Raw genomic sequence first — 19,830 nt, forward strand, 5'->3', positions numbered from 1 at the left:
GGGCTCTAAAGAGTCAAGGTTTCCTAAATTCATTATCTTGTAGAAATTGAATTGCAATTCTCCAAATGCTAGCTCTTCTTTGATCTGCCCAAATTTAAACCTCACATATTCTGGGATAAGACATTGTTATAGAGTTTCAAAAGAATGGGAAAATAAAGCATAATACTTCATTTTATCAGCATTATGAGAAACACGAATACTGAACAGAAGTTGTTTCCAGTAAGACTAAAAATCCGAGCTAGGGGCCAGTGGCTCACGCCTGTAATCCTAGCTACTCAGGAAGCTGAGATCGGAGGATCGAGGTTCAAAGCCAGCCTGGACAGGAAAGTCTGTGAGACTCTTATCTCCAATAAACCACTAGAAAACCGAAAGTGGCACTATGGCTCAAGCGGTATAGTGCTCGCCTTGAGCTGAAGAACGCAAGAACAGCGCCCAAGCCCAGAGTTCAAGCCCACCGACTGACAAAAAAGAGAGACTAAAAATTCAACTTTGGCTAACATGCAGAGATCTAATAGTCCTTCTAGCAGTAGCACCTCATGTAAATTGTCTCTTGTTATTTGAAACTGCTGTTATCCTTTCTTTAGACGCTTTTCTGGAATTTGGTTATTCTTCTGTTCATAATGTTGTTTCTATGTCCTTGAGTGTAAATTCTTGCTTATTTTATTTTCCTTTACCATACTCAGCCTGCTTAGATATTTTATCATTCCTAGGGTAGGAACTTGACTCAAGACTTGTACAATTAGATATTTCCCTGGCCAGTGTTTATTTAAGGTATGGCTACATAACCTGACAGATCTAGTGACTTCTTACTGAACCTCAGGACACAGGCAGAGACACTGAAAAAAAAAATCCACAAGAAAAAGCACAAACTTGGCACTCACAAGACACAGCCCCATTTTTTGGCTTTTTGGTGGTTAACTGGAGGTAAGAATCTCATGGACTTTCCTGCCTAGGCTGGATTCAACCAATAATCCTCAGATCTCAACCCCCTGAGTACCTGACACAGGAGTATTGTTACAGGAGTGAGCCACTTGGGCCCAGCAGCTGCTAAGATTTTTACTGAATTTCTTCAGATACTTGATACAGCGGCAGTATAAATAAATATGCTTCCAATTATAGTAGAAAATTTAGTCTTTTGAAATGAAGAAAATTCAGTCACCTGCTGTTGGAAACTCTGTTCAGAGGTGGTGATGGTTAAGAGTGGTTCCCTTTTCTCTTCAGCTCTGGTTTTTCTTTGGGGGCAGTGATAGAGACTTAGGCATCAATTCTAGCATATCGCTAAGCTTCCTTATATTGGTTTCATGGCAGGAGCAATCCAGTCTCCTAGCATAAGCAACACATGGTCACTGACCACTTCGGCCAGTTTGAGGGTTCTTTCTTAATGACTTGGCACCATCTGGTTGAAAGGAACTGCCTCCTCCTTGGCTGATGTGGCTGTCTGACTTCTCCCCATCCCCCAAGACTCATCAACCAGGGACCATGATTTCTGAAAGGCTCTTCACCATTCAACTATTTGCTGAAAACGTTTTAGATTTTCTCTAGGTCCTGAGGGGGTGGTGATGGTGGTGGTGGTGGTGTGTGTGTGTGTGTCCACTTGCATTGGGAAGGGTGAGAGGAAGGGGGCAGCATGGTCAGTTATCACAGCTGTAAAAGGCCCTCTCTATGCTCATTTCTTCTAGAACCAATCCATGCTAATTCAGGGTCCACTACACAGGCTCCCTTCTTCCAGAAGTTCAGGCAGAGCCCAATCCTTTTAGTAGCTCACAAAATCTATATAGCAACTTGTATGAGCCAGCACCCCCATCTTACCCCTACTTATCACCTTTGTTCTTCTGTCTTTTCTCTCCAAATCTCTTCCCAGTCCAGCATTTTTTTTTTTCTTAACTATTTGGTGGTGCTGGGGATCAAACACAGGAGCTTTCACCTGCTAGGAAAGTGCTTTATCACTGAGCCCAGAACATTCAACAATAAATATGAATGCCATTCTCAACTTTGTGGTCCATGATCTATGCCTGGAATTTCTATAAACAAAGCCAAGTTTTGGTGAATCAAAAAGAAAAATGTGTATTTCCTGTTAAGCATCTGTCTTTCAAATTTGAAGCACTTGTTAACTAAAATTTAAGCCAGGTTATGACAGTGCTGTGACTGGCTACTTCAGTGATTGAGGCAGATGAATAGCCAATTCAAAGTCAGCTTGGGCAACTCAGGGAGATACATCTTGCACACACACACAAATTCTTTTGGAAATATGCACTCAATTTGTTCTTCCTTCAAGACAAATGACATTCATCAGAAGGCTACAGGACAAAGTAATAATTGGTTTAAAATTTTAATGATAAATGATAAATACCTATTAAATGATTCTTTCATTAGAAAGGCTTTGCCACAAAGAATTTATGAAAGGAAGACAAAGGACAAAGGGTGACACAATGCAACAGCGATACTCACAAGACACTATGTTGGAAATGAACTTTACAACTTTGCAGGGAGGAGAGTTGGGGGGAAGCGGGAGAAAATGATGGAGGGGGTAACACTGTTGGACAAGAAATATACTCATTACTGTACTTATGTAACTGTAATCCCTCTGTATATCACCTTTACCATAAAATTTTTTACCATAGAATTTTTTTAAAAAACCAAAAAAAAAAGAATTTATGAAAGGAAAAACCAGTTTTTGCATCTTTGAAATAAGTCAATTTTTTGCAATCCTTTCATCTCTCTTCGTTTGAGGCAATTATTAAAATAAAAGGTCAAAATAGCAAAACCAAGAGCAAAATCTCAAGCTACAAAAGCTTTGTCTTTATAGTTTGAGCAGGGGCAGGAAAAAGGGCAATACTGTTTTCAGAGGATAGCCAAACTTTGATTGTTCTATCATGGATATAAATTAGGTGTTTTTTTTTTTCCCCTGGGTTAATCTTATTTTTGGGAGAGGGGGATGGTCTGGTCATAGGACTTGAATTCAGAGTCTGGGCGCTGTCCCTGAGCTGCTATTTAAAAAAATTTTTGCTCGTTTAGTTCTCTACCGCTTGAAGCTACAGCTCCACTTCGTTTTTTTAAGTGATTAATTGGAGATGTCTCACATCACAGCTTTTCCTGCCTGGGCACCAGGAGTCTCATACCTTAGCCTCCTGAGTAGGATTACCTGAGTGAGCCACCAGCGCCGGGCTTCTTAGTTAATTTTATTGTTATCACGAGTTACCCTTTTTTTTCCCCTTTGTTCTGACTTATGCATCTTCAAATCAAAGTATATTTCTTTGAAAGAATTTCACCATATACCATGTCTCTCTTACTAAGCTATTAAGTGTACTGTTTAATCTTGGCGTAGACGGGTGCTTGGACTTGGAAACCTTAGACATAAAAGGAGCTCGCAGTTATAAAGCTGTTTTTTTAGGGTTAGTTCTGTAAAATGGTTAAACAAAAAACAAAAACTAAACTAAACAGGGGGAAAAACAACCCTAAGAGGAAGAGGTTTGTGGAGGAAGAGACGAGCAGGACTTTAGTCCAGCCGAAGCCAACGGTGTCATTCAAGGGAATACGATATGCAGACGCAGAACCTTCTCGGTGCCCAGTGCGGTGTCCACGCCGCCGAGAGGAGCCAGGTCTTGTCTCGCGTGTCGGTCCGCGGCGCCGGTGCGGGGGGGGACGCACCCCGGCGCCCCTTTACCTTTGCACACGGCCACCTAACAGGGGCCCCGACGGCCGCGGAACGCGCGGCTACTCCGTGTTCCGAGCTTTTGTTTACTCCGGCAGCGTCGTCGGGCGGAGCGGCCCAGGCCAGGCCGCGTGGCCTAGCGGCGACCCCGGGTGCGCCGGGCCCGGGCGGGGCGAGGGCGGCCGCAGCGGACGGCTTCACAAAGCCAAGCCACAACGCCGCCGCGGCGCCCGCCGCAGGCTCCGGCCGCGAGCTGGGACCGCCCGTCCTCGGGGGTGGGGGGGCGGAGAAGGAGGAGGACCAAGGGGGACGCGGGGCGGGAAGCGCCGCGCACCCGCCTCCCCTCCCGGCATCCCTTCCGCGGCTCGGCGCCGCGAAGCATCCTGGGAGGAACGGCTCGCACCGGAAGTCCGCGCGTGCGTGCGGCGGCGGCGACGACGAGGTTATAAAAGCGCAGCCGCCGGCGGCAGGCGGAAGTGGGCGGTTCGGCTGCTCCGGGCGCTGTTGTTGGGGCCTCTGGAGGGGCGTTCTCCGGACGGCCGCCGCTGTAGGCCGTGGTGACAGGGCCGTTGGCCTCGGCGCACCCTGCTCCTGCCGGTGCCGCGTCCGCTCCCTCGCGCCCTCCCTTCCCGTCCTGCAGGCCCAACATGGCGCAGGAGGTGTCGGAGTACCTGAGCCAGAACCCGCGGGCGGCCGCCTGGGTGGAGGCCCTGCGCTGCGAGGGCGAGACGGACAAACACTGGCGCCACCGCCGCGAGTTTCTGCTCCGCAACGCCGGAGACCTGGCCCCCGCCGGCGGCGCGGGCCCTGGGGCTGACGAGGCGGCGGACGCCGAGGGCGGGACCCGCCAGCGGCAGCTGCAGCAGCTCATCTCGTTTTCCATGGCCTGGGCAAACCATGTCTTCCTCGGGTGCCGGTGAGTGAGGTCGCGCCCCGGCCTCAGCCCTCGGAGCGGGAGCCCTCGGCGCTCCCGGGCCCGGCCCGGCCCCGGGCAAGGGGAAGCTGTGAAGCGCGGGAATCGGCGGCACCCACCGCCCGCTCCGGGAGGCGGGGGGGAAAGGCCACCCTGCGAGCAGTCTGCGGGGTTAGCCGAGCGGCTGCAGACGGAGTCGGCGTGAAGCTGCAAAAGGCGTCTGCCGTGGACGCTGGATTTAAAGGCCGAGAAGCCCTGACCCACCGGCATTTGTTGGTGGGATTCCAGGAAACCATTCTTGGCGCTTGGCTTACGCTTGCTTAATGGCAAACCAGGAAATGCAGTTACTCTGTTTTTTTTTTTTTTTGCTTTCGTTTTTGCACATTACAAGAAAGAGTTTACGCGGGGCAGGGGGACCCACACATTTTATCAAAGCGATTTTTTGTTTCTTTTTCAGGTATCCTCAAAAAGTTATGGATAAAATTCTTAGTATGGCTGAAGGCATCAAAGTGACAGATGCTCCAATCCATACAACAAGAGACGAACTGGTTGCCAAGGTGAAGAAAAGAGGGATATCGAGTAGCAATGGTTAGCAGATCATAGATGTGAACATACTTAGGAGTTTAGAAAATAAGTTTGATGTAATTAGGAATTGTTACTACTAATATTTTTTAACAAGTCAAAGTTTGTAAAATGTTATTAATCAAGTTCGAATGTTAAACTGTGTGTGTATGTGTTTTAGGCTCTGCATTTGAGTAGATTTTTGAAGTGTTACTGTCTGATGCTGTTAATTTAACATTAGAAATTGATGTTGTTTAACACTGGTATAAGAAACGAATGAAGTTATTCTACTTTTAAAGGAAACAAACTACTAGTCCCAAAATACTTTTTGCCTTATGCCTTTATTTTAATGAATGTCTTTTCAGCGATCTGTATTGAGATATTCCTAGTAAAATCTCTGTTTTTCCTTCTTTTTAGAAGGGGTAGAGGAGCCATCCAAAAAACGAGTCATAGAAGGAAAAAGTAATTCCGCAGCTGAGCGAGATCATGGAAAAGTTTCTGCCAAAACAGAACGTTCATCAGCTCAGCAGGAAAACAGTTCAAGTCCGGGTTCATCTGCCAAATCAGAGAGTAGTGGAAGTTCAGCTTGGAGCTCTGCCACCTCCAGTCAGCGGAGCTCTACGAATGATGGAGATCGAGATCGCTCTGTTGCCAGCAAAAGTGGGAGCAACATTTCCTCTCAGGTAACAGCAGCAGGTTCTGGAAAAGCTTCTGGTTCCGGAAAAGCTGAACCAGAAGCTCTAGATAAACACAGTTCAGCATCATTTGTTTCTTCGTTGTTGAAATCCAGTGTGAATAGTCACGGGACCCAGTCATCTGATTCCAGACAGCAAAGTGGATCACCTAAAAAAAGTGCTTTGGAAGGCTCATCACTCTCGGTCTCTCAGAGCAGCGCAGAGATTGAGGTGCCCCTTTTGGGTTCCTCTGGAAGTTCAGAAGTAGAATTGCCGTTATTGTCTTCTAAACCTAGTTCAGAGACAGTGTCAAGTGGGTTAACTTCCAAAACTAGTTCAGAGGCAAGTGTTTCATTATCAGTTTCTAAAAACAGTTCCTCAACAGGTACATCATTACTAACTCCCAAGAGCAGCTCAACAAATCCATCACTGCTAACCTCTAAAAGCACTTCCCAGGTAGCTGCATCACTGTTAGCTTCCAAAAGCAGCTCCCAGACCAGTGGATCTCTGATTTCCAAAAGCACTTCCTTAGCAAGTGTGTCCCAGCTAGCCTCTAAGAGCAGTACTCAGAGTAGCAGCTCACAATTGCCTTCTAAAAGTACTTCACAGTTAAGTGAGAGTTCAGTCAAATTCACTTGTTGCAAGTTAACCAATGAAGATGTCAAACAGAAGCAGCCCTTTTTCAATAGACTGTATAAAACAGTTGCTTGGAAGTTAGTAGCAGTTGGTGGCTTTAGTCCCAATGTGAACCATGGAGAGCTCCTAAATGCAGCTATTGAGGCCCTGAAAGCAACACTGGATGTCTTTTTTGTCCCATTAAAAGAACTGGCAGATCTGCCTCAAAATAAGAGCTCGCAAGAAAGTATTGTTTGTGAATTAAGATGTAAGTCTGTGTATTTGGGCACTGGCTGTGGAAAAAGCAAAGAAAATGCAAAAGCAGTGGCATCAAGAGAAGCACTGAAGTTATTTCTCAAGAAAAAGGTGGTGGTAAAAATATGTAAAAGGAAATACAGAGGCAGTGAAATAGAAGATCTAGTACTCCTTGATGAAGAATCAAGACCTATTAACTTACCTCCAGCATTAAAACATCCTCAAGAATTAGTATAATATGTCCAAAATGTCACTGCTTACAGTATCTGGTATTTGAAGAGAAAAACTGGCTTACTTTTGTACAATATAAAACACAGGCTTTCACAAATTTTGTATTGCTTTTTTCCAGTTTTGCAGAAAATTTACATTCTAGTTGTCTTCACAAAAGTAGAAATTGTAAATAATTTGTGAATGACAGTATACATTAAAAGGTATGTATTAACAGCATACCAGTATGTTGTTTTGTTTGCTGAAGAAAATACTGTCTTCTATTTTTAATGACACATTAGGTACGATATATAGTTCTGTAGAATCTTAAAATTTTTGTAATACTTTCAATTTGGTGAAAATGTATTAAGTTGTCTACTACGCTTTTTTTCTAGCTGAATAAACCACATCAAAGAAAAGGGGACCACAGTATTTGAATGTCTGAAAGTCTGTACAACTTGATTTTAAGAATGTTGCCCATAATGTTGAACATGTCTGTTAAATAAAAGAAAAATAGTTGCATCAGACTATTTTTATGAGAAGTTGTAAGCATTTTTAAGATAGAAAGCAGTGTAAAGTACTTGTTATTTTATTCTGAAGTTTAAAATTCACCATGATTTTCATGCTGATTCTTTAAGCTGATTAATTTATGTTTTGAGGTAAAAATTCAATTTACACTTTTTCTTAATGACATAAATGTGGGTTTCTATATTAAGCATATTTTGTGACTACTGTTAACAGATTGATTTGTTTAGATATTAAATGCTTTAAGCTATTTTACCTTTCAAGAAGTTGTGTTTTTTTTTACTCCCTAAGTCAGATCCAATTCTTGAAAATTGGCTACCAACCACTAGTCAAAGCAGATTGCAACCAAGTAAGTTTTATTTTTTATGGATAGGGAAGTAACAGTTCTGAAATCTAGAATGAGGTGGTTTTTGTGACTCAAATCCTGAGAATAATACTGAGAAAGCTATTGAGAGCCATGTTCAGTTCCTTAGTGGATTGAATTTAATTATATCTGTTAGTAATGAAGTGGAATTTTGTTTGTCCTAGGAGATTCTGACTAATTATTTTAGTATTCTGTTTTCAAACCCTGGCTTACGATATTTGGGTATATTTGTGGCCTTTGGCTTTCTAGATAAGTGTTAGTAGATGCTATATACTGAACAATAATGGTGGTGATGTACCAAAAAAAGAACCTTTATGGGCCAGTTGTATTAGCATCATAAGTAACACAATTTATGTAAAGTGTATGGAAGTTATTTCTATTCTAGGAATAATCGATGAGAATGTTTTGGTTCTAAGGATATTTTATTGTGTACCAGAGCTAAAAAAATCCATATTCTGTAAATGTATTCTGATGTATTATAGGGAGCAATAACATGAATATATTACAAAGCACTTTTAATTCCCTTGTCTTGGGATATGTATTTTGTGAGACAATACTTATTAGAAAAGTGGGCCAAAGTACTAGAATAAATAAGTTTTTGAAATAAATCTTAGGTGACTTGTTAATTTTCTAAAACGGTTTGTTTTATGTTGATATAGGGGTTATTGAAAATACTTTAGATTAATCTTCCTGGCAAAAGAGCAAATTAAGCATTTGTGGTAATTTGTTGTAATCTGACTTAAGAGAAATCCGTATTACATAATTCCTTAGGTACAGTCTCCCAATAGTGTGGTACAAAAAACAGTCTTTGGGGACTGTTCTTGGTTCTCTTGATAAACATGGAAACTTGGAATTGAATAAAATAGGAGTAATGTGTCCTGTGTAGGGCTGTGAAAATGAAATGAGAGACTACCTAACATAGTACAGGTATATTATAGTTTAATATATATTTAAGTATTCACACTTCCTCCTAAGGCTTACAGTAGCTATTCTCATTTGGGTAATTTTGAATAGGAAGAAAATGAAACAGGTAATTTGCTTAAAGAATTCCTAGTCTGTGTTTTACTTCAGAACCCAAACCTGTAAGTCTTCTCTTGTCTTTTTACCAGATGAACAAGTTGCTGAGAAACCACATCAATAGTTTTTTCAAAAAATCAAAAACCAGTTATACTATCTTTCCAAATCCCCTTGAAATAAATCACTGCAGAAATTCTGTTGATTTGGAGTGGCGGGGGGGGGAATACTAGGTTTTAACTTAGGACCTTAGCCTTGATCAGTTGGCTCTCCACTAGAACTATACCTCTAGCTCAGCTTTTTGCTGGTTATTTTAGGGATGGAGTCCAGTGTACTCTCCTGCTCAGACTGCATTTGAACCATGATCCTGTAGGTCTCAGCCTCCTCAGTAGCTGGGGTTACAGGCATGAGACACTGACACCTGGAAGAATTTTTTTGTGTTACTGGCTTTTAACCTTTGGGTTTTGTGTTTGCCAGACAAGTGCTTTCCCACTTGAGCCACTCCTCTAGTCCAACTTTTTGCTGATTATTTTGAGGATGTAGTGGGCATTTCTGATCAGGCTGGCTTTGAGCCAAGAGCCTTGGAGAAGTTAGATGGCCCTGGCACTGACTAAAAAGACCAAAAAAAAAAACAAAACAAAAAAACCCCTCAGTAAACTTTAAACTTTAAGGGGCTGGAAGTATAGTTCAGTGGTGGAATGTTTGCTTGGCATTCCTTGGTGTGATCCTGAGCATTCCCCCCCCCAAAAAAAAAATTGGAAGGTATTTTTAGATGTATTTGTATAATTTGGGACAGTGATATAGTCAGTAATGAATGTTTGAAACATATGTAATGACCCCTGTCTCATTGTTGATAACCTAAGGAAAAAATGGTTCTCATGGAATAACAACCAAGTTTCAGAGAAGCATTTTTACTTTTGTTACCAGTGTGCCCTGATAGCAGAGCATACATACAGATGGAGTTAACACATGCTCAACAACCTGTAGTTTGGAAACCAATATAGTTTACAATGCTTACGTGCACTTTTCTCATATTACTGAATACACATAAGAAAGAAATGAGATAAAATAAGGACACTAATTTTTTTAAGGACATTATTTTGAAATATCTTTTCCTATGTGATTTACATTTGCAAGCAAACATTGTGCTATTATGTCTCCTATATAAGGTAGGAATCTTTAATTGTACAAAGGAGTTGCCATTAAGTAAAGCAGTTTATGAATGTAATGTGTCTTGATCAATGCAGCCTGGAAAAATGTGAAGATAAAAGAAGCAGGTATTTCAGCCATGGGTCCTGACCACTGTAGTGTGAATTTTGCCTGTGTCCAATAACACTGAGGTAGAAGAATGAATTAGTAAGTCTGGTGTTTTTATATGCTGGCTATAATCAAACTGTTTATTAGGACTCTAAGAAACCAAAGCAAAGACAGCTTAAAAATACTGTGGCATCAGGATCCTAAGTCCAGAGCTACTTAGTTGTACAGCACCAGGGAGAGCCATTTACAAGAGTGCTACTTGGAGTTGTAGAACAAAACAGTCCTTTTTGGAGTCCTTGAAATTGTCTAAAGTTATTAGGAAACATTTTTAAAGCAATTTGAAATGGTGCTTCTATGAGGCATGTTCATTAAGGTATAGGATCTGCTAAAATTATTTGCTAAAGCAGGAGACTATTCATACTTGGGACACAAATTACTTTGCCCAACACATTCTTGTACAGGAGGAATTATTTCAAGATTAGCCTAAAATCAAGTCGTATGAGAATAAGGCTATATGAGTTGTGGGTTTGTTTTCCTATTCACACATGGGGAAAGTTCAGGAATTAGGCAGATAAAGATTGAGCTCACATAGAATAAAATTTGAATGCCAGCTCTGTGTTCTCTACAAGTAGAAAATGTCCCTTAATTACATATGGAATGATACAACTACTTAAAGATAATATTTTCAAATCATTTGAAGTAACAATGTAGCTAATGATCCTATTAAGCTCTTAAAATTATATTGTTATCTTTAAATAATTGTGTAAAGGAGTTCCTGTTCAACAAATCATTTTGTAAGTACAACACATCTTGTTGTTATCCCTTTCTCTATTTTCAAAACTAATGGCTGGAGCCAACTGCAACAGCTTTGAGATATTTCATGTTTTCCTAATGTATGAATTTTATCCTGTTGACAGGTAAGGACACTGGGGAAAAAAATAATTTCAAAAAAATTAAAAGCCATTGTTAGACTTAAAAATCATTTTTATTTAGGAGCAAGAGTTTTTCATTAAATAAACAGTTTGCTAGTGTTTAAAACAAAAAGAATACTTTCCAAGTGGGAGATTATGGGCATAATATAAACATTTTAAGAGTAACCAAAATCTATTTAAAAAGAAGACACATACAAAACAAATCATACAGTGACATCTTGATAAATATAAAAGGAAAAGTCAGGGCTGGGAATGTAGCTTAGTGGTAGAGTGCTTGCCTAGCATGCATGAAGCCCTGGGTTCATTTCCTCAGTACCACATAAACAGAAGTGACACTGGTTCAAGTGATAGGATACTATGTTTGAGTAAAAGAAGCTCAGTGCCCAGGACAGTTCCCAAGCCCTGAGTTCAAGCTCTAGGACTAGGAAAAAAAAAAAAGAGAAACCACAAATTAAGACAAAACTAACACAAAGCATATCTATCTCAAAAAATAATTTTCAGATCAAACCTCAAAGCACAATACAACCATGCCCAGGAAACAAAAGTATGCAGATAGTTTGAAAATAAGATTGCATGAATATAGCAATAAAAGTAAAAAGTATCAGAAGAGATAATGGGTGTAAGATGCAACACTGCCTTGCAAATAGCAAGTATGTTGGTAAGATGCAACACTGCCTTGCAAATAGCAAGTATGTTGACAAGTCACACCAAAAAGAGCAGGAATTGGATTCATGCTATCAGATAAGGTAGAACTAACTTATGAAGAACGCCACTTCACAATGGTAAAAGGCATAATTCACAGTATAGATCTAACAGTTATGAATAAACACCAAAAAGTAGAGAACTGACATTTAACATGAAAAAGAGTTAGGAAGACCTGAAATACAGATGTATGTTGTTGATGCTCAGTCACTTCCCATGGTCCACGGCATATCAATTGGACAGAAAACAAAGCTAAACAGGCTGTAATACAATTAATTAAACATATGTGCAAATATATGAAGTATTTGTGGCAAGTCTCAAATGAAATATAATTGTAGTTACGAGATTAGAAACTAACCACTCAAATCTGGCATAAGGGTTGTTTTGAAGGTGTGGGGGAGGTGAGGTGTTAAGTTGCCTGGACTAGTTTGCAACTCATAATCTCCCAAAACTTCAGCCTCCGCAATAGCTGCGCTTATAGGCATATGCCATTGTACCAAGCTTGGCATCTGGAAATTTCAAAACATTTTAAAACTAACAAAAATAGAAGATACTGCATTTTTAATGTATGGGATATAGCTTAAGTAATGCTTAGATTCTAAGTCAAAATAAGAAACGAACTAGCAGTTCAAGGGAAACAAAAACCTCTGGGCACTGGTGGTTCGCATCTGTAATACTAGCTACACATGAGACCAAGATTGGGAGGAATGTGGTTCTATGTCAGCCTGTGGAGAAAAGTGAAATTTGCCAACATGGACATGTGGGTCTGGCAGCGTTTTACTGTGGTTGGTGTCCAGGAAATTGTATATGAACCTTCCTTCATAATCTCCTGGGTTGTTTTTTGGTATTGTTTGGCGGGGGGTTGTTTGTGTGGTGTTTTTGCCAGTAATAGGTCTTAAGGCTCACACTTGCTGGGCTTTTTCACTTACAGCTGGCATTTAACCATTGGAATCATGCTCCATTTACAGCTTTTTGCTGGTTCATTAGAGTCTCATGGATTTTTCTGCCTGGGCTGACTTTGAAATGGGATCCTTAGAGTTCAGCCTCCTGAGCAGTTAGGACTACAAGACTGAGCCACTGACACCTTGCAGGAAGTGATTCTTGATGATGAGACTTGGGAATATCGAAGTGTTTTGTATCCGTTTGTTGTTCAGAGAACCATCTAGCAATTTTGTAGGTATGCTTATATTAGGGTTTCAACTCAGGGTCTTGTCTTCTTGCTCAGCTCTTGTTCACATATGACATTCTACCTACTTGAGCCATGTCTCCAGTTCTGCTTTTTTGACTTGCTAACTGGAGGTGAGTCCTCTGGTTTTGTCTGCCTGGCTTGACTTTGAACCAAGATCTTCAGATCTCAGCTTCCTAATAACTAGGATTACAGGAGTGAGAAACCTGTGCCCAGTCCACCTAGCAATTTGAAGTATTTGATGTCTTTATAATTTAAGTCATTCTTGATTTCTAGATTTCAAAGACTTTGGCTTTGTTTGGGAAGGTTGGTCTTTGGCCAGTCCTAGGGCTTGAACTCAGGGCCTAGGCACTGACCCTAAGCTTTTGCTCAAGACTAGTACTCATCACTTGAGCCACAGCTCCACTTCTGGATTTTTGTGGTTAATTGGAGATAAAAGTCTCACAAACTTTCCTACCCAGGCTGGCTTTAAATCAGAATCCTCAGATCTCAGACTCCTGAGTAGCTAGTTTGAGAAGGACCAATTTCAAATTTATTCCATTTGTGTTGCTCTGTAATAGCTTGTCTGACACTTCTTTGCCTCTCTTCTACTACCCACCCCAACACTAAAGAAAAATAAGGTGCATCCTAGCTACAGTAATGACTTGTGAACTTTTTATTTTCTTCTTTTGTGAAAAGAATTGAGTTTGTACTTCATTTATTTTCTATGAATGACAGTAAGTCATTAAGGCCATTCCCTGTTCATAGATGCAGGTTAAAAGCTACTTAATTGAGTGGCTTCCAATCACTTTCCTGGAGTCCAGTTCTCTGAAAGATTTGGTAGGTGGCATGTTTTTCTAGGGAAAGCTACACTTGCTTGCTGCTTTCCTGGACGTCCCCACTGCTCTGAGAACATTGCCTGTGCTCAGAAATGCAGAGCAGATCCTATATTGCCTGGTAGGTCTGTGCATGTACACTGACGACACTGGCATACAGCTACAAAGAGCTGTATTTATGAACTTTTTTAATCCTAAAAAGGACCCTTGTCAGTAACTTTGATAGTACTTACCAATAACAACAAAATATGAGTTCTATCATAATTTTTTTTCTTACACTGCAGATAAAAAAGTTTTCTATCTAACAATTCTAGAACTCATATCTATATCCACTCTGGTCATCACCTTTGGGTCTCCTATGCCAATCTGGTTTTGGGGCAGAACCACTCCAACACAGAAAACACTGGAACAGAACAAGTTTAGGAATTCCAGTAACTGGCTCCTTCCTTATCAATATTGGAGTTTCCTATGTCTTTGGACATAAAAGGCATAATAGTCTGAAGAACACAGCCTTGAATAGATCTAAACATTTTAAATTTTCAAATCTACACCTAAATATTTTCTGCTACTATCAGACAGTTGATGAATAAAAATAAACCTGGAAAGAACATGGAGAGTTTAAAACTGACCCCGACTGACCCCAGCCTGATGGCTTACATCCTTCAGGTCTCCATTCTGAACATACATCCCAAGAGAACCTTCTTTGGCCATATCATTCAATAAAATATTTCTTATCTAACCACATTATCTTTAAGCTCTCTCTCCTCTCCCCCCTCTTTTTATCTCTCTGCTGGTACTGGGGTTTGAACTCAGGGTTTCTTGCTCATTTAGTTCATTTGGACTAGTTGAACAAGTACCTAGGAGGATGTGGGAAAGTATTTTGATAACAGGAATGAGATATTTGGATTACAAAGGAAGAAAAATTTTAGGAAGATCATGTTAGAATAGAAAATCTGGAAATGAAAAAAAAATCTGGAAATGTTTCCCATGCTACCTGGTAGAACTGCAGAGCAAAATGTGTTTCCTTCCATTCCAACACACTGGCAAGATTTTCTTCATTTTTTTAAGGAAGAGAAAATTTGTATCTGTAGTCAGGTAGTTCATTCTAGGTAAGATTCACTGCATACTCCCTGGACAAATTCTAACTGCTTTAAATGTACAATGAGTGAGAATTTCACTGTAAGAGTTGACTTTTAAAAAAATTTTTTTTCACAGCAAGTTCAATATTTAAAAATAAATCTCGAAAAATATCTATTTACAGAACAGGAAGAGGGGCGTGTGCAAAAGAGTTGACTTATAGTGCGAGCTTTTCTAGGTTAACAAGCTGTAAGAACACAGGCAAACATTTTTATTTCAAATTAACCTAAAGAGATAGTTTTGTACAACCAATATAAACACAAGTATCATTATAAAGAAGCAAATTCTTTTTAATTTCAAAAATAATGGATAAAGCCTTGTATGATTCTTAGTACTGAAGAAAAAAGAGAAAAGGGGGATAGATAGGAGAAAAAATTTTAGAAAAAAAAGGTATTAGTTTTAAATAGGGAAGGAACTCTAACAATATGCATATTATATATCATGCATCATATATCATTATTGTTTTACATAGTAGAAGTTTTCAATAAGACTTCTGTGGAAACTCAGGTAAGTTTTGTAAAGGAAGGAAAACCTTTTCTACCTGTATTTTGACATCTTTCAACATGCTCATTGTAGGGAAAGAGCATTACACAAATAGGCTCTAGGTTCCCACAGCACAGGACTGACTGGCAGGGGAAGTTTTTCAATAAGGAGATAGTTTGGCCACCAGAGGGCAGCATAAGAGCACTGATTTCTTGGTGGAGAATACATTTTAAAAGAAGGAAAAAGCAGATACTGACTTACTCAATTTAAGTATTAGTACCAAACACTTAAGTTCACATTCACTGGAGGACAGAATGTCAGTAACTGGTGTCAAAAGCTGCCTGCTTCCAAGTTTCAACAAACGTTACATTTTTCTCTTCTTTCTCACTTCTGTTCACCATTCTTATTATGGTTGATCATTTCCTAAGTGGAACAAACAAAGTGTCAGCCAGGCAGCGGTGGCTCACACCTGTAATCCTCGCAACTGGGGAGGCTGAGATCTAAGGATCACAATTCAAAGCCAGCCTAGGCATAAAAGTCTGTGAAACTTATCTCTAATAAAAATGACCAGAAAAACCACAAGTGGAATGGTGGCTTAATTGGTAGCCTTGAGCAAAAAAATCTCAGGGACAGTGCACAGGCCTTGAGTTCAAGCTCCAGGTCCAGCACACTAAGAAGCATCATTAATCCTTATACACATAACTTCACATTTTTCTTTTGCCAGCGTCATTGCTGGAAGTTATTTTCTCTCTTGGCCTACAAACCTAAATTATTTATCACTTGATCATTTACAAAAAGAGCATAGACTCCTGATTTTACCCATTATCATCTCTTCTTGCAGAACTCAAAAGATTCTAGGCCACCATCATAGCTCTTGGCTATTGGGCCTGTTTTCCCTTTCTCAAACCCATAAAGTCTTTCCTGAAGGCTTGGATCCTGGCTGTATCCTCCATCTGCAGTTTGTAAAGATTCTTCCTTGTCCTTCTGCTCTCATAGTAAGTGCAACTTTCTAGAATGAATATCCTTTGTGGCCATTTGACATTTGACCTTTCAATAAAAGGAATTTTCAACACTATCCTCATCTACTTTGAATGATATTCACATTTCCCACAACAGTACATGATCATGCATTGTTTTTATCTCACTTATGAGTATGGTTAGTTTTCATGGTCTTTATAAATTCTGATTATCTTAATGTTTTTTCCGGAAATGGTTCTTTTCAGTAAACCAGGAGGAAATTGTCCTAAATACTCTACAATACAGTGTGCATTTAATATTGCTGAAAATGAGATGGAAAAAGTAAGAATATTACCATTTGGGGGGGTAATAATCCAATTTTTAGCCATGCTAGCTAGGCAGGTGCTTTTCCTCTTGAGCCACATCTTCAGACTTCTCAGAGTTTTTTTTTTTTGTATCACGTTATGTTTAATGTTAAACACAAATAGAAAAAGCTAAAGTAAGTTGGGCATTGGTGGCTCATGCTTGTAATCCTAGCTACTCAGGAGGCTGAGTTCTGAGGATCATGGTTTGAAGCCAACCCCTGGCAGGAAAGTCTGTGAGACTCTTATCTCCAATTAACCCCCAGAAAACCAGAAGTGGCACTGTGGCTCAAAGTGGTAGAGCACTAGCCTTGAATGCAAAAGCTCAGGGCCAGCACCTAGGCACCCAGGCATCCAAGCACGCGCGCGCATGCATGCGCACGCGCAAACACACGCGCACACACACAAAGTAATGAGTCTTCCTAGTAATCACAAAATTAAGAACCATCAGAAACTCTACAACCTTGTGGTTTATCTTTTTTCTTTCCCTTTATTCAACTTCTATTGATTGGACACTGCATAGAACTCAACAGATAGGGTTTCTGAAGAAAAATAACTTGAGAGCATAGTAGTGGAAAAGGTAAAAGGTATAGTACCATGACTTCTACCTGAGGTTTTCTGCTCAAGGGTAATACTCTATCACTTAAGCCACAGATTCACTTATGGCTTTTTGTTGGTTAACTGGAGATAAGAGTCTCATGGGGCTGGGAAGGTGGCTCAGTGGTAGAGTGCTTACCTTGAGCTGAAGAGCTGAGGGACAGCGCCCAGGCCCAGAGCTCAGGCCCCATGACTGGCAAAAAAAAAAAAAAAAAAAAAAAGTCTCATGGATTTTCCTGCCTAGCCTGGTTTCAAACACCAATTCTCAAATCTCAGCCTCCAGAGTAGCTAGGATTACAGGTGTAAATCACCAGTTCCAGGCCTGCTACTAAGACTTTTAACACTTTCTCCCTATATTTTTTTTTAATCCCACTTCAGGATACTAATTAGAAAATTGCTGTGAAAGGATTTAAGAGCTTAGCACTGTGCCAAGCTTCAAATCTTCAGATTATATACATTGGACTATTAAAAGGCAATTGTTCAGTTTACTGATTACCTGTAAAACACTTGAGATGACCCAACTATCATTAATTTGGCAGCTATAATGACAGAATACCTTGGTATCCTTAAAAAAAAAAACTACACTAATGGGTATAGCTATTACAAGGCTGAATAACTTTCTATCAACAATTTACTGTTAAGTAAAAATTTAAGTTTCACAAGGAAAAATCAGATGAGATTTTCAATTTTGAACATCCAGTATAAATCTCTTCCCTAAATTTTAATCCTTTTGCCTGTTTTTAGGAAATATAATTGCATAATTCAAACTCCTTCAATACTGTGACCTACTTCCCCCTTGCTGTTATAAATGGCTCACGTAACTATGGTAACCATCTAGGGAAACTGAATGTTTTTCTGGTCAGCATTATGCAAAGCGCATTCATTATATGTATTATTTTTTCCTCTTTGTAATAACCAAGGGGATAATATGTTTGCTATTTTCTTGGTGATGGGAATGTTTTATTACACAAAATTTCTTCCTGAACCAAGGGGATAATATGTTTGCTATTTTCTTGGTGATGGGAATGTTTTATTACACAAAATTTCTTCCTGACAATAATCTTAGCTATTCACAGTCCTTTCATTAAAAGGTTTTAGAACTATCTTTTGCTAACAGTTACACTAAATGCTACCAGAACAGAGAACTCCAGGTTTTAGTGCTGTTCCTGAGCTTTTTGCTCAAGGCTAGCATTCTCCCACTAGAGATAAGTATCTCATGGACTTGCCTGCACAGGCTGTCTTTGAACCATGATTCTCAGATCTCAGCCTCCTGAGTAGCTAGGATTACAGGCATGAGCCACCAATGTCTGGCCCCTACATTAATTTTAAATATGAACTGTCTACCATAAAAAAAGCCTGATATTGCTTAGATTTCTAGTTTTCCAAGTAGAGAATCTGGAATTTTCTTAACTTTGCCCTTTAATCCAAGTAAGCATTTCCTCAAAGGAAGAAAACTGCAAAATGGAATTACATCTTGGAAATATACTTAGATATTGAGAACTTATCTTCAGTTTGTAGTGACTTTGATTTTTTTTTACTTTTTTTATTAATTGCTGTAATATTAGCTGTACTTAAGTAATAAAGTATTTAAATTCTTTTAAAATAAGCTAAATGGAGATTTAGACTAGGATTTTTTTAAAGTTTCCTTTTGTACTAATAAAATTAACGTTTTCTGGCTTTTATCAGGATAATTTAAAATGCTTCACTGAACAAATTAGTCTAATTAATACAAACTTCTAGATCATTACAGATTTACATTAAATACAACTAAATTTCCACTATCAATTGGTGATCTTTTAATGTGAAAATTCATTTAAAGTGCTTTTCTTTTTCACTTATTTAGTGCTAGCACTAGGGTTTGACCTCAGAGCCTGGACACTGTCCCTTAGCTTTTTCACTCAAGGGTTGGCATTCTACCACTTGATTCACAGCTCTACTTCTGGCTTCTTGCTGGTTAGACATAAGAATCTCACGGATATTCTTGCCTGGGCTCACTGTGAACTGTGATCCTCAGATATTGGACTGTATAGCTAGGATTACAGGCTTGATCCACCGGTGCTCAGCTCCAAGTGACTGTCTTGAATTTTCTCATTTTATAATGGTGTTTTAAAACTATTCAAATATTTTCCTTAGAAAAACACTGCTATTTGTTTCAATGAATAAAACAGAAAATTAACTTCTTACTGCTAAAGAAAAGACTTCACTTAACCAAACAAAATATATGGAACTTGTTTTCACCGGATTAAACAACTCAAATATACTAAGATTAAATGAGACAAGAGAAAAAGTTTGGTTTGGATACTAAATGATAGTAAAGAATTATGGGGTTAGAGTTATGGTAATGTGGGAGTTTTGGGGGGTTTTTTGTTTTTTTTTTTTTGTCGGTCATGGGGGCTTGAACTCTGGACCTGGTCGCTGTCCCTCAGCTCTTCAGCTCAAGGCGAGCACTCTACCACTTGAGCCACAGCACCACTTTCAGTTTTCTAGTGGTTTATTGGAGATAAGAGTCTCATGACAGTCTTTCCTGCCCAGGCTGGCTTTGAACCGCGATCCTCAGATCTCAGCCTCCTGAGTAGCTAGGATTACAGGCGTGAGCCACCAGCGCCCGGCTTGGATGTTTAA

The 19,830-nt window shown here is 39.8% G+C and overlaps 2 protein-coding genes across 2 annotated transcripts in view; both read left to right on the top strand.

Moving 5' to 3' along the window:
• Nucleotides 1–4,127: 4,127 nt before the first annotated feature.
• Nucleotides 4,128–8,379, top strand: Cdkn2aip (CDKN2A interacting protein). The gene is made up of 3 exons (XM_013026278.1): nucleotides 4,128–4,568; nucleotides 5,023–5,153; nucleotides 5,544–8,379. The coding sequence occupies exons 1-3, from the start codon at nucleotides 4,300–4,302 to the stop codon at nucleotides 6,905–6,907; spliced, it is 1,764 nt and encodes a 587-aa protein (XP_012881732.1). The 5' UTR covers nucleotides 4,128–4,299; the 3' UTR covers nucleotides 6,908–8,379.
• Nucleotides 8,380–11,593: 3,214 nt separating this feature from the next.
• Nucleotides 11,594–19,830, top strand: part of Ing2 (inhibitor of growth family, member 2) — a 22,099-nt gene continuing 13,862 nt past the window's right edge. The window contains exon 1 of the mRNA XM_013023868.1: nucleotides 11,594–11,627. Within this exon, the coding sequence (XP_012879322.1) occupies nucleotides 11,594–11,627 (34 nt within the window). The remainder of the gene's footprint in view (nucleotides 11,628–19,830) is intronic.

This window comes from Dipodomys ordii, unplaced genomic scaffold (genome assembly GCF_000151885.1).
Source record: "Dipodomys ordii isolate 6190 unplaced genomic scaffold, Dord_2.0 Scaffold4, whole genome shotgun sequence".
Lineage (NCBI taxonomy): Eukaryota > Metazoa > Chordata > Mammalia > Rodentia > Heteromyidae > Dipodomys > Dipodomys ordii.

Coding starts and splice junctions, on each gene's coding strand:
- Cdkn2aip (XM_013026278.1), top strand. CDS start 4,300: ATGGCGCAGGAGGTGTCGGAGTACCTGAGCCAGAACCCGCGGGCGGCC. Junction 4,569..5,022: donor CATGTCTTCCTCGGGTGCCG/GTGAGTGAGGTC, acceptor TTTCTTTTTCAG/GTATCCTCAAAAAGTTATGG. Junction 5,154..5,543: donor AGGGATATCGAGTAGCAATG/GTTAGCAGATCA, acceptor CCTTCTTTTTAG/AAGGGGTAGAGGAGCCATCC.